Below are 14,097 nucleotides of genomic sequence, written 5' to 3' on the forward strand. Positions count from 1 at the left end.
CTCCAAAAGTCTCTTAGAGTCAGTTGAGTTTCTGAGGTCACTACAAAGCACCTTTCAAACAGAGCTTTTGTGTACAGTTTTTTGAAGTTTGCAACAACCTGCTGGTCCATGGGCTGCAGGAGGAGGTGGTGGATTAGGAGGCAAAAACTTCACCTTAATGAATTTCATGTCCCCATAAAGTCGCTCTGCCACATCTGTAGGATGACCAGGGGCATTGTCTAACACCAGGAGGCACTTAAGTTCTAATTTCTTTTCAGTTAGGTAATCTTTCACATTGGGGGCAAATGCATGGTGTAACCAGTCATAGAAAAAGTCCCTAGTGACCCATGCCTTACTGTTTGCCCTCCACAGCACACACAAATTAGCCTTGAGGACATTCTTTTGCCTGAACGGTCTGGGAGTTTCAGAGTGATACACTAATAAAGGCTTCACTTTGCAATCACCAGTAGCATTGGAACACATCAACAGAGTAAGCCTGTCTTTCATAGGTTTATGTCCTGGGAGTGCCTTTTCCTCCTGAGTAATGTAGGTCCTGCTTGGCATTTTCTTCCAAAACAGGCCTGTTTTGTCACAATTAAACACTTGTTCAGGTTTCAGTCCTTCACTGTCTATGTACCCCTTGAATTTCTGCACATATTTTTCAGCTGCTTTGTGGTCCGAACTGGCAGCCTCACCATGCCTTATCACACTATGTATGCCACTACGCTTCTTAAATCTCTCAAACCAACCTTTGCTGGCCTTAAATTCACTCACATCATCACTAGTTGCAGGCATTTTTTTAATTAAATCCTCATGCAACTTCCTAGCCTTTTCACTTATGATCACTTGAGAGACGCTATCTCCTGCTAGCTGTTTTTCATTTATCCACACCAATAAGAGTCTCTCAACATCTTCCATCACTTGCGATCTCTGTTTCGAAAACACAGTTAAACCTTTGGCAAGAACAGCTTCCTTGATTGCCTTTTTGTTGCCCACAATAGTAACGATGGTTGATTGGGGTTTACTATACAACCTGTCCAGCTCGGAGACACGCACTCCACTTTCATACTTATCAATGATCTCTTTCTTCATCTCTATAGTAATTCTCACCCTTATTCCTGTAGGGTTGGCACTAGAAGCTTTCTTGGGATCCATGGTCACTTATTTTGCAGATAAAATCACCAGAAACACTGTAATAATACGAAATGTTCTGATTGTATGCTTGGATGTTACCACGGAGGCTGGCTGGTAAACAATGCCACCGGCGGAACATGTGAGGCTGGCTAATGGCGCACATTAGACGCGTCTCGGACGAACAGCATTGAGCGGGTTTTTTAGCGGTATGCGAGGCAAGATCTTAGCGATAAAATGTAGCGGTATGCGGATTTAACGTTATGTAAGGCCAACGGTATGCGGGGGTCCACTGTACCTCCCTGGGTGGTTGCTGTCTACCAACCTACTACTAACCTGAGCCTAAGAGTTTTTATGAGGATAGTGAGGCTCAGGTCAGGGTGTGTAGAAGAGAGGAAGTCTACTTCCCAGTAAAAGTAGGTCTTAGACGGGGATGCTTAACCCTTTCAGGGTCCAAGGCCCAAATCTGGAGTCACGCACCAGTGTCCAAGAATTTAAAAAAAAAAAATTTGTTATTTTTTCTTATGAAATCGTAGAGAATCTTTTTGTGAAGGTAATAAAACAAAAGTACGAAATTTGGTGGAAAATTGACGAAATTATGCTCGCGAATTTTGATGTGTCAGCGATATTTCTGAATCGCGATTTTGCCGACTTTGACTCCCATTTTAGGCCAATTACATTATTCCAATCAACCAAATTCTTAGCTATTTCACTAGTATTACTTCTATTCTATCGATTGAGCACAAGAAATTGCCAAGTCAACTGTTTCAACTACAAAATAAAGTGATCGGAAATTGTTAATTTGGCCAATTTAACACAAAGTTCAAAATATTCCAATTTCAAAATAGGGTCCAGAATGAACAATGTAGGTATTCCTGGCACTAAACTAACATTTCCTCTGTTCATTAGTTATGTTTTGAGGCTTTACAAATAAATTCCATTTTGATTTTTTATTCACATAATGAATTTTTATTCACACCAAAAAATAGAAGATTTACTGTTATGCAATACTGTAATGATTGTATAAATATCATCACCATATTTGTGAATGTATATTAGACCCACCAGCTGACGTGTATTAGACGTGTGAGGTCGTTTGTTTACTCTTGAATATCGGGAAAAATTTAACATTTCTGCTACTTTGAGCTCAGTTTCAAGCCATTTCGAGTGCTAAAACCAATCAAAATCATCTTTTTTTGTAATATGTCTTCCATTCTATCAAATGAGACCAAGAAATCGCAAATACAACTATAAAAAACATACGAAAAAACACTGCAAACTTGCTGTTTTAATCGAAAAATCATGATTTCATTTTTTTTTTCTCTCATTATACACAGTGTGCTGCAGGATCTGTTTTATGTGGTGCACACATACCACATAGATGTATTCTCTCATATCTAGGCCCAAATGTACCACTCACAGTTTATCAGAGTGAGCTGAGCTCATGGCGTAGATCTACGGTTTGGACCCTGAACGTAAAGCCGTAGATCTACGGGACGGACCCTGAAAGGGTTAATGTCATCATGGTTGTTTAATATATTTATAGATGGGGTTGTAAAAGAAGTAAATGCTAGGGTGTCCGGGAGAGGGGTGAGATTAAATTATGGGGAATTAACCCCTTGACTGTCGCAACCCCCAATCCTGAGGTGTCTCCTGGTGTCGCAAAATTTCGAAAAAAAAAAAATTATTTTTCTTATGAAATGATAGAGAATCTTTTCCTGATTGTAATGACACCAAAAACACAAAATTTGATGGAAAACTGACGAAATTACACTCGCAAAGTTAGCGACCTCGGCAATATTTACAAATCGGCGATTTCGCCCACTTTGAGCCCAATTTTCGGCTAATTCCATTGTTCCAGTCGACCAAACTCATAGCTATTTCTTTAGAACTCCATTTTTTCTATCGATTGAGTACAAGAAACGGCCCATTTACCGATTTCAACTACCCAATAATGTGGTCAGAAATTTGCAATTTGGCCAATTTCACGGAAATTAAAAAATATGACAATTTCAAAATAAGGTCCAGAATGAACAATGCAGACATTCCTGGCTCTAAAATAACATTTTCTTTGTTCGTCAGTCATGTCTCCAGGCCCCTCTGATATTACTCTTGCTTCCTATTTTGAATTTTTATTCAAACAAAAAATAGAAGATTTACTGTTATGCAGACTATTGCAATACTGTAATAGTTGTACAAATAATGTCAATGACTGCATATTAGACTGCATATTAGAATGGCTAGTTGGACATTTATTGGACAATGACATCATTTGTTTACTTTTTTAACATCAGCAAAAATCAAACATTTCCCCTACTTTGAGCTCCATTTCCAGGTTCTTTTTATAGTAAAACCAACCAATATCGCCTTTACTTCTATAATATGTTTTCCATTCTATCAAGTGAGACCAAGAAAACGAGAATACAACCATAAATACTATACGAAAATAGACCACAAAGTCGGCATTTTAATTAAAAATAAAATGATCGGAGTTTTTTTTATCATTATCCACTGCATGCTCCAGGATTTCTTTTATATGGTGCACACTGACCACACAGACCCATTCTCTCACATTTGGGCCTACCAGCTTTCTCTTGCTTGATTTGAAGCCACTAGAATTTATGTGTACGTATAGTATGTACGTCAAACCCAGTACCTCGTAAGACGTATATATACGACCAAAACAGTCAAAGGGTTAAATACAAAATGGGAAGTGACACAGCTGCTTTTTGCTGATGATACTGTGCTTATGGGAGATTCTAAAGAAAAATTGCAAAGGTTAGTGGACGAATTTGGGAGTGTGTAAAGGTAGAAAGCTGAAAGTGAACACAGAAAAGAGTAAGGTGATGAGGGTATCAAATGATTTAGATAAAGAAAAATTGGATATCAAATTGGGGAGGAGGAGTATGGAAGAAGTGAATGTTTTCAGATATTTGAGAGTTGACGTGTCAGAGGACAGATTTATGAAGGATGGGGTTAATCACAGAATTGATGAACTAAAAAAGGTGAGTGGTGCACTGAGGTATATGTGAAGGCAAAAAATGTTATCCATGGAGGCAAAGAAGGGAATGTATGAAAGTATAGTAGTACCAACACTCTTATATGGGTGTGAAGGTTGGGTTGTAAATGCTGCTGCGAGGAGGCGGTTGGAGGCAGTGGAGATGTCCTGTCTAAGGGCAATGTGTGGTGTAAATATTATGCAGAAAATTCGGTGTGTGGAAATTAGGAGAAGGTGTTGAGTTAATAAAAGTATTAGTCAGAGGGCTGAAGAGAGGTTGTTGAGATGGTTTGGTCATTTAGAATGGATCAAAGTAGAATGACATGGAGAGCATATAAATCTGTAGGGAAAGGAAGGTGGGGTAGGGGTCATCCTCGAAAAGGTTGGAGGGAGAGGGTAAATGAGGTTTTGTGGGTGAGGGGCTTGGACTTCCAGCAAGTGTGTGTGAGCGTGTTAGATAGGAGTGAATGGAGACGAATGGTATTTGGGACCTGACGAGCTGTTGGAGTGTGAGCAGGGATTCAGGGAAACCGGTTATTTTATATAGCTGGACTTGAGTCCTGGAAATGGGAAGTACAAAGCCTGCAATTTAAAGGAGGGGTTTAGGATATTGGCAGTTTGGAGGGATATGTTGTGTATCTTTATACGTATATACTTCTAAACTGTTGTATTCTGAGCACCTCTGCAAAAACAGTGATTATGTGTGAGTGAGGTGAAAGTGTAGCATGATGATGAAAGTATTTTCTTTTTGGGGATTTTCTTTTTGGGTCACCCCTGCCTCGGGTGGGAGACGGCCGACTTGTTAAAAAAAAAAAAAAAAAATCCAAATACTGTCCAGAATAAACAAGACAGACATTCCTGGCACTAAAATAACATTTTCTCTTACATTTCTTACATTTCTTTTGCTTTCCACTTTGAATTTTTATTCTCACAAAAAATAGAAGATTTACTGTTATGCTGACTACCGCATTAGTGTAGAAATGGTATAAACAATATCAGTGCACTTGTTAAAGAATATCAGACTCACCAGTTGATGTGCATTGAATGCGTGGCATGATCTGTTTACTTTTGAACTTAGCAAAAATCGAAAATTTCTGTTACTTTGAGCTAAATTTCAAGGTACTTTTCATTGTGAAACCAATCAAAATCATCTAAATTTCTGTAGTATGTCTTCCATTCTATAAAATGAGACCAGGAAAACTAGAATACAACCATAAATATCATAAGAAAATAGTGCAAAGTTGCTGTTTTAAACCAAAAAGATGGTCAAAGTTTTTTTTTCTAATTATGAACTGTGTGCTGCAGGAATTTTTTATACTGTGCACACTGACCACATAGACCCATTCTTTCATATGTAGGCCTACCAGCTTTCTCGCTAGATTTGAAGGCACTAGAATTTACGCATACTACTAAGTCAATAACCCCTGGCTGTAAGACGTACTAGTATGTTGGAAACCCTGAAAGGGTTAAAAGGCTTAGGTAAACATACAAATTGGCTTCCCTTTAAGCAACAAAATATATACATTCTTACCTTGACAAAACCTTGGAAAACAATGCTGTATGATAATCCACCATATCTTGAGTTGCAAAGAAGACAATCATCTTTCTCTCATCACCAAACTAATGAAAAGAAACAAATAAAAATGGCATAATTTTTATTCATTTATTTTAATGTATGTATGAATGTATCTATGTAACAGACCTTTATACTACAAAGAACTTCTGAAACACAAGATAAAATCCAATGGTTACAGAATTGTCCAATATTATTACAATCATAGCAAAACAGTCTCTTGTCTATCCAACACAATTGCCATTACTGGCCACCAGCTGCCCCCTGTTAGTCTGTTACACTGACGATTTACTCTGTGCAGTGTGAGAGTGAGAGAGTGTGTGTGAGAGCGAGAGAGAGAGAGAGAGAGAGAGAGAGTGAGAGAGAGAGTGAAAGAGTGAGAGAGTGAGAGTGAGTGTGTGAGAGTGAGAGAGAGAGAGAGAGAGAGAGAGAGAGTGAGAGTGAGAGAGAGAGAGAGAGAGTGAGAGAGAGAGAGAGGGAGAGGGAGAGAGTGAGAGAGAGAGAGAGGAGAGGTGAGGTGAGAGGTGAGAGTGAGAGGAGAGAGAGAGAGGAGAGAGGTGAGGTGAGAGAGTGAGAGTGAGTGGGGAGAGTGAGGTGAGAGGTGAGGGAGTGAGAGTGAGAGTGAGAGAGTGAGTGAGTGAGGAGGGAGTGAGAGGTGAGAGAGGTGAGAGGAGAGAGAGAGAGAGAGAGAGAGAGAGAATGTGGGAGTGTGTGAGAGAGAGAGTGAGAGAGTGCATGTGAGGAGTGTGTGTGTGTGAGTGTGTGAGTGTATGTGAGTGAGTGTGTGTGTGTGTGTGTGTGTGTGTGTGTGTGTGTGTGTGTGTGTGTGTGTGTGTGTGTGTGTGTGTGTGTGTGTGTGCCGTGCGTGTGGTGTGGTGTGTCGTTCGTGTGGTGTGTTCTGTGTGTGTGTGTGTGTGTGTGTGTGTGTGTGTGTGTGTGTGTGTGTGTGTGTGTGTGTGTGTGTGTGTGTGTGTGTGTGTGTGTGTGTGTGTGTGTGTGTGTGTGTGTGTGTGTGTGTGCGTGTACTCACCTAATTGTACTCACCTAATTGTGGTTGCAGGGGTCGAGACTCAGCTCCTGGCCCCGCCTCTTCACTGATCGCTACTGGGTCCTCTCTCTCTCTGCTTCCTGAGCTTTGTCATACCTCTTCTTAAAACTATGTATGGTTCCTGCCTCCACTACTTCACTTGCTAGGCTATTCCACTTGCTGACAACTCTATGACTGAAGAAATACTTCCTAACGTCCCTGTGACTCGTCTGAGTCTTCAGCTTCCAGTTGTGACCCCTTGTCCCTGTGTCCCCTCTCTGGAACATCCTATCTCTGTCCACCTTGTCTATTCCCCGCAGTATCTTGTATGTCGTTATCATGTCTCCCCTGACCCTTCTGTCCTCCAGTGTCGTCAGTCCGATTTCCTTTAACCTTTCCTCGTACGACATTCCCTTGAGCTCTGGGACTAGCCTTGTTGCAAAGCTTTGTACTTTCTCTAACTTTTTGACGTGCTTGACCAGGTGTGGGTTCCAGACTGGTGCTGCATACTCCAGTATGGGCCTAACATACACAGTGTACAGTGTCTTGAACGATTCCTTATTAAGGTATCGGAACGCTATTCTCAGGTTTGCCAGGCGCCCGTATGCTGCAGCGGTTATTTGGTTGATGTGTGCCTCCGGTGATGTGCTCGGTGTTATGGTCACCCCAAGGTCTTTCTCCCTGAGTGAGGTCTGTAGTCTTTGTCCACCTAGCCTATACTCTGTCTGCGGTCTTCTTTGCCCCTCCCCAATCATCATGACTTTGCATTTGGCTGGATTGAATTCGAGAAGCCAGTTACTGGACCACATGTCCAGCCTGTCCAGGTCACTTTGCAGTCCTGCCTCATCCTCGTCCGATTTAATTCTTCTCATCAACTTCACGTCATCTGCGAACAGGGACACTTCAGAGTCTATTCCTTCCATTATGTCGTTCACATATATCAAAAATAGCGCTGGTCCTAGAACTGACCCCTGTGGGATCCCGCTCGTAACAGGCGCCCACTGTGATACCTCTTCACGTACCATGACTCGTTGCTGCCTCCCTGTCAGGTATTCCCTTATCCATTGCAGTGCCCTCCCTTTTACATGCGCCTGATCCTCCAGCTTCTGCACTAATCTCTTGTGGGGAACTGTGTCAAAGGCCTTCCTGCAGTCTAGGAAAACGCAATCTACCCACCCCTCTCTCTCGTGTCTTACTTCTGTTACCTTGTCATAAAACTCCAGGAGGTTTGTGATACAAGATTTGCCTTCCATGAACCCATGCTGGTTTTCATTTATAATCTTGTTCCTTTCCAGGTGTTCGACCACTCTCCTCCTGATAATCTTCTCCATGACTTTGCACACAATACATGTCAGAGACACAGGTCTGTAGTTTAGTGCCTCGTTTCTGTTTCCTTTTTTAAATATGGGGACTACATTAGCTGTCTTCCATTTCTCAGGTAGTTGCCCAGTTTCAAGGGATGTGTTGAAGATTGTGGTTAGAGGCACGCACAGCATCTCTGCTCCTTCTCTAAGGACCCATGGGGAGATGTTGTCCGGTCCCATCGCCTTTGAGGTGTCAAGGTCACTTAAGAGCTTCTTCACCTCCTCCTCAGTTGTTCGTATGTCATCCAACACTTGTTGGTATATTCCCTCTTGATGTTCCCTTCTGTGCTGTCTTCCCACAGCCCTTCCTGTCTCTACTGTAAAAACTTCCTTAAATCTCCTGTTCAGCTCCTCACATACCTCCTGATCATTTCTTGTGAGTTCTCCACCTTCTGTCCTTAATCTGATCACCTGGTCTTTGACTGTTGTCTTCCTCCTGATGTGGCTATACAACAGTTTCGGGTCAGTCTTGATTCTCGATGCTATGTTATTTTCATACTGTCGCTGGGCCTCCCTCCTTCTGTGCGTACTACCTGGCTCTGCGACTGATCTCCCTATTTTCGTGTGTTCTCTGCCTTCTGTACTTTTTCCATTCTCTATTGCACTTTGTTTTTGCCTCCTTACACCGTCGGGTAAACCAGGGGCTCGTTCTGGTCTTCCCGTTGTTACTGTTGCCCTTGGGAATAAACCTTTCCACTGCCTCCTTGCATTTTGTTGTTACATATTCCATCATTTCATTTACTGGCTTTCCTGCCAGTTCTCTGTCCCACTGGACCTCCCGCAGGAAGTTCTTCAACCCTATGTAGTCCCCTCTTTTATAGTCAGGCTTTTCCCATTCAACTCCTGTTATTCTCTCCACTTGCAGCTCTACTATGTATTCAAAGCACAGAACCACGTGGTCGCTAGCTCCTAGGGGACTCTCATACTTGATGTCCTCAATGTCTGAGCTGCCCAGGGTGAACACAAGGTCCAATCTTGCTGGTTCATCCTCCCCTCTCACTCTGGTAGTGTCCTTAACATGTTGGTGCATGAGATTTTCCAGCACCACGTCCAACATCCTGGCTCTCCATGTTTCGGGACCCCCCTGTGGCTCCAGGTTTTCCCAGTAAATCTCCCTGTGGTTGAAATCCCCCATAACCAGCAACTTTGCTCTGCTGGAGTGAGCTCTTCTTGCCACCTCAGCAAGTGTGTCCACCATTGCTCTGTTGCTCTCTTCATATTCCTCTCTTGGCTTCCTGCAGTTCTGTGGTGGATTATACATCACTGCAATGACCACTTTGTGTTCCCCAGACTGAAGTGTACCTGCTATGTAGTCTCTTTCTCCCGTCTCATCTATGCCTTCCATTTTCTCGAATTTCCATCTGTTTTTTACGAGCAGAGGAACCCCACCTCCTCCCCTGCCCCTTCTATCTTTCCTTATGATCTGGTATCCTGGTGGGAAGATTGCATCTGTTATTGTCTCCGTGAGTTTTGTTTCTGTAACTGCTATGATGTCTGGGGACTTCATTGATTCCTTCTTGCCATTCCTCATGTTTATTCGTTAATCCATCTGCATTTGTGTACCAAACCTTCAACTTCTGTTCTAATACTGTAACTGTGGTGCGGGGGGTGGAAACAGAGGGATCGGTGTGTGATGGTTGGTTTGGAATGTTCAGTTGCCTTGGGGGGTGTCGTGGCTGGAGTCCTTCTGCAGGTGTTTCTGGGGGGTGCACTTGTCCTTCCATTTGATCCTGGGTTATTCTGCTCTCCTTTTTCATTTCCTCCCATTTCTCCTTTCGTTTTTGAACTCTCTCTTTCATTGTCTTCCTTTCGTCCTGTGTTCTGTCTCGATCGAGGTACACACTCCGGAACTCCTGCTTGCTTCTCAGCCGTGCTTTCTCCTGCAGGATCATGGTTCGGGTTGATTCTGCCTTGAAAATTACTTTGAGAGGCCGATTCCTTTTCTTTGTGAACCACCCAATTCTCCGAAAATTTGCCAACTGGGTCATGTCCCCCTCGCCTATCACCTTCATGATATCTTCAATCGCTTTTTTCCCCTCCTGCTTTCTTTCATCATAAGTTTCCCCTTTAGCTTCGTCTAGCCCATAGACAAACACGGATCTCTCCCTTTCCACCTCCCACTGTGATTCCCATTGCATCCTCTGATGTGTTTTAGTTCCTTCCCGTGGAGTGTTCCTTCCTTCAGTCCCTTCCCTAGTTATGTGTGTGTGTGTGTGTGTGTGTGTGTACTCACCTAGTTGTATTCACCTAGTTGAGGTTGCAGGGGTCGAGTCCAAGCTCCTGGCCCCGCCTCTTCACTGGTCGCTACTAGGACACTCTCCCTGAACCATGAGCTTTATCGTACCTCTGCTTAAAGCTATGTATGGATCCTGACTCCACTACATCGCTTCCCAAACTATTCCACTTCCTGACTACTCTGTGGCTGAAGAAATACTTCCTAACATCCCTGTGATTCATCTGTGTCTTCAACTTCCAACTGTGTCCCCTTGTTACTGTGTCCACTCTCTGGAACATCCTGTCTTTGTCCACCTTGTCAATTCCTCTCAGTATTTTGTATGTCGTTATCATGTCCCCCCTATCTCTCCTGTCCTCCAGTGTCGTCAGGTTGATTTCCCTTAACCTCTCCTCGTAGGACATACCTCTTAGCTCTGGGACTAGTCTTGTTGCAAACCTTTGCACTTTCTCTAGTTTCTTTACGTGCTTGGCTAGGTGTGGGTTCCAAACTGGTGCCACATACTCCAATATGGGCCTAACGTACACGGTGTACAGGGTCCTGAATGATTCTTTATTAAGATGTCGGAATGCTGTTCTGAGGTTTGCTAGGCGCCCATATGCTGCAGCAGTTATTTGGTTGATGTGCGCTTCAGGAGATGTGCCTGGTGTTATACTCACCCCAAGATCTTTTTCCTTGAGTGAGGTTTGTAGTCTCTGGCCCCCTAGACTGTACTCCGTCTGCGTCTTCTTTGCCCTTCCCCAATCTTGATGACTTTGCACTTGGTGGGATTGAACTCCAGGAGCCAATTGCTGGACCAGGTCTGCAGCCTGTCCAGATCCCTTTGTAGTTCTGCCTGGTCTTCGATCGAGTGAATTCTTCTCGTCAACTTCACATCATCTGCAAACAGGGACACCTCAGAGTCTATTCCTTCCGTCATGTTGTTCATAAATACCAGAAACAGCACTGGTCCTAAGACTGACCCCTGTGGGACCCCGCTGGTCACAGGTGCCCACTCTGACACCTTGCCACGTACCATGACTCGTTGCTGTCTTCCTGACAAGTATTCCCTGATCCACTGTAGTGCCTTCCCTGTTATCCCTGCTTGGTTCTCCAGTTTTTGCACCAATCTCTTGTGTGGAACTGTGTCAAACGCCTTCTTGCAGTCCAAGAAAATGCAATCCACCCACCCCTCTCTCTCTTGTCTTACTGCTGTCACCATGTCATAGAACTCCAGTAGGTTTGTGACACAGGATTTCCCGTCCCTGAAACCATGTTGGCTGCTGTTGATGAGATCGTTCCTTTCTAGGTGTTCCACCACTCTTCTCCTGATAATCTTCTCCATGATTTTGCATACTATACATGTCAGTGACACTGGTCTGTAGTTTAATGCTTCATGTCTGTCTCCTTTTTTAAAGATTGGGACTACATTTGCTGTCTTCCATGCCTCAGGCAATCTCCCTGTTTCGATAGATGTATTGAATATTGTTGTTAGGGGTACACATAATGCCTCTGCTCCCTCTCTCAATACCCATGGGGAGATGTTATCTGGCCCCATTGCCTTTGAGGTATCTAGCTCACTCAGAAGCCTCTTCACTTCTTCCTCGGTTGCGTGCACTGTGTCCAGCACATGGTGGTGTGCCCCACCTCTCCGTCTTTCTGGAGCCCCTTCTGTCTCCTCTGTGAACACTTCTTTGAATCTCTTGTTGAGTTCCTCACATACTTCACAGTCATTTCTTGTTGTCTCTCCTCCTTCCTTCCTTAGCCTGATTACCTGGTCCTTGACTGTTGTTTTCCTCGTGTGTGTGTGTGTGTGTGTGTGTGTGTGTGTGTGTGTGTGTGTGTGTGTGTGTGTGTGTGTGTGTGTGTGTGTGTGTGTGTGTGTGTGTGTGTGTGTGTGTGTGTGTGTGTGTGTGTGTGTGTGTGTGTGTGTGTGTGTGTGTGTGTGTGTGTGTGTGTGTGCGTGTGTGTGTGTGTACATACAAGGAATATATAAGCATGCTCACATACCACAAAGTAACTATGATTCCCCCTACCTTTGTAGGATTTAGTAAGCACAAAAATTAATATTAAAGAGAATCAATTACCTGACGAACAACCACAGGCATGACTACTAAGTCTCACTAAGGCTGTCTAGAGAATTGCAGAAAGTTCTCTAATCCTCAGTTTCTCAACTGAACTTTCCAGTCTTTGCATATCATTCAGTCATCTATGCTATTCTTCCAATTTCATTAACTGTGCATATTCTCATGACATATGAATTTTCTTCTCTCCTAAACCCACTTCTCCTGTGAAAACTCCTGTGCCTGGCCTTCCCTACATAGGTATCCCTGGGTTTATGCAAAAGATTTATTCCAGGCCCATGGCAGCTATACCAAGCTCAATTGTCCATTACCACTTAATTTCACCTAAGAATCTTCAGTACATTTTGTGAACCACATTGGTCACACATGGTGAATGTAGAATATCCCATGTATAGATTTACTGATACAGATGAGAGAAAGCATAATAACGAATTCTCTCAAAACAAATATGCATATGGCAAGGGGAAAAAACACATATTTAATTTTTTAATGTACAAGATCTTAATGTTATATTTTCCAGTATGTAATGCATGCTTCCTCCTCCTCCCCCTAAAAAGTCTCAGAAAATCACCCTACACATTATATGCTCAAGATCAGGAAGAATGAGCTCTGTGTTACTCCTAAGTGATGGTTTCAGTGCTGTTGTACTAGTAAACTGAACTTCAAACACCCCCCTACAAAACTACTTCCTAGACTGATTACTTTCCACAAATTAGTAACCATTATAAATTATAATTCACATATTACTTCAGCAGTTTTAAATAATTGTAAAGTAGCCATCTGTAAATAACAGGTAGCTGCACTACATAACACCAGGTGGATACAGAAGGTACTACTGAGTACCACACTACATAATATCAGGTGGATACAGTAGGTACCACTGAGTACCACACTACATAACACCAGTGGTAGGCACAGCTAACCGAAAAGTTAGATTCACTAACTGCTAATCCGCTAACTAAAAAATTAGTTCTGCTAACGCTAAACTGCTAAACAGCCGAAAAAATTACCAGAAGCTAATGCTAAACGCTAACCACTAACTTTTTCACATGAATTCAGGCTCGGTTCAGTTTTCTTTTTTTTTCAACAAACCAGCCATATCCCAACAAGGCAGGGTGGCCCAAAAAGAAAAACTAAAGTTTTTCTTTTTAAATATAGTAATTTGTACAGGAGAAGGGGTTACTAGCCCCTTGCTCCCGGCATTTTAGTCGCCTCTTACAACACGCATGGCTTACGGAGGAAGAATTCTGTTCCACTTCCCCATGGAGATAAGAGGAAATAAACAAGAACAAGAACTAGAAAGGAAATAGAAGAAAACCCAGAGGGGTGTGTATATATATGCTTGTACATGTATGTGTAGTGTGACTTTAGTGTAAGAAGAAGTAGCAAGACGTACCTGAAATCTTGCATGTTTATGAGACAGAAAAAAGACACCAGCAATCCTACCATCATGTAAAACAAATACAGGCTTTCGTTTTACACTGACTTGGCAGGACGGTAGTACCTCACTGGATGGTTGCTGTCTATCAACCTACTACCTAAATTCAGTTTAGTGTTCTGGTCTTTTACTTTTACTTTTAAGACTTTTAGAACAGACTTGGAAGGCTGGGTCTTCTCCTTTGTATCCCTTGACTTGAGGACGAAATAGTCATCCAGGTGGGGACATGGGTTCTGCGACTCCTAGCCATCAGCCTGAGCAGCCTCTGCTTCAACCACAGCTATTGCAGAC

At 42.9% G+C, this 14,097-nt stretch overlaps 1 protein-coding gene across 1 annotated transcript in view; it reads right to left on the reverse strand.

The window, feature by feature from the left end:
• Positions 1–5,639: 5,639 nt before the first annotated feature.
• The window catches only part of LOC138851029 (ATP-dependent DNA helicase DDX31-like), a gene marked incomplete at its 3' end in the record, with an annotated part of 36,676 nt that continues 28,218 nt past the window's right edge, over positions 5,640–14,097 (reverse strand). The window contains 1 exon segment of the mRNA XM_070084706.1: positions 5,640–5,728. Within this exon segment, the coding sequence (XP_069940807.1) occupies positions 5,640–5,728 (89 nt within the window).

This window comes from Cherax quadricarinatus, chromosome 13, assembly GCF_038502225.1.
Source record: "Cherax quadricarinatus isolate ZL_2023a chromosome 13, ASM3850222v1, whole genome shotgun sequence".
In the NCBI taxonomy this organism is placed as follows: domain Eukaryota; kingdom Metazoa; phylum Arthropoda; class Malacostraca; order Decapoda; family Parastacidae; genus Cherax; species Cherax quadricarinatus.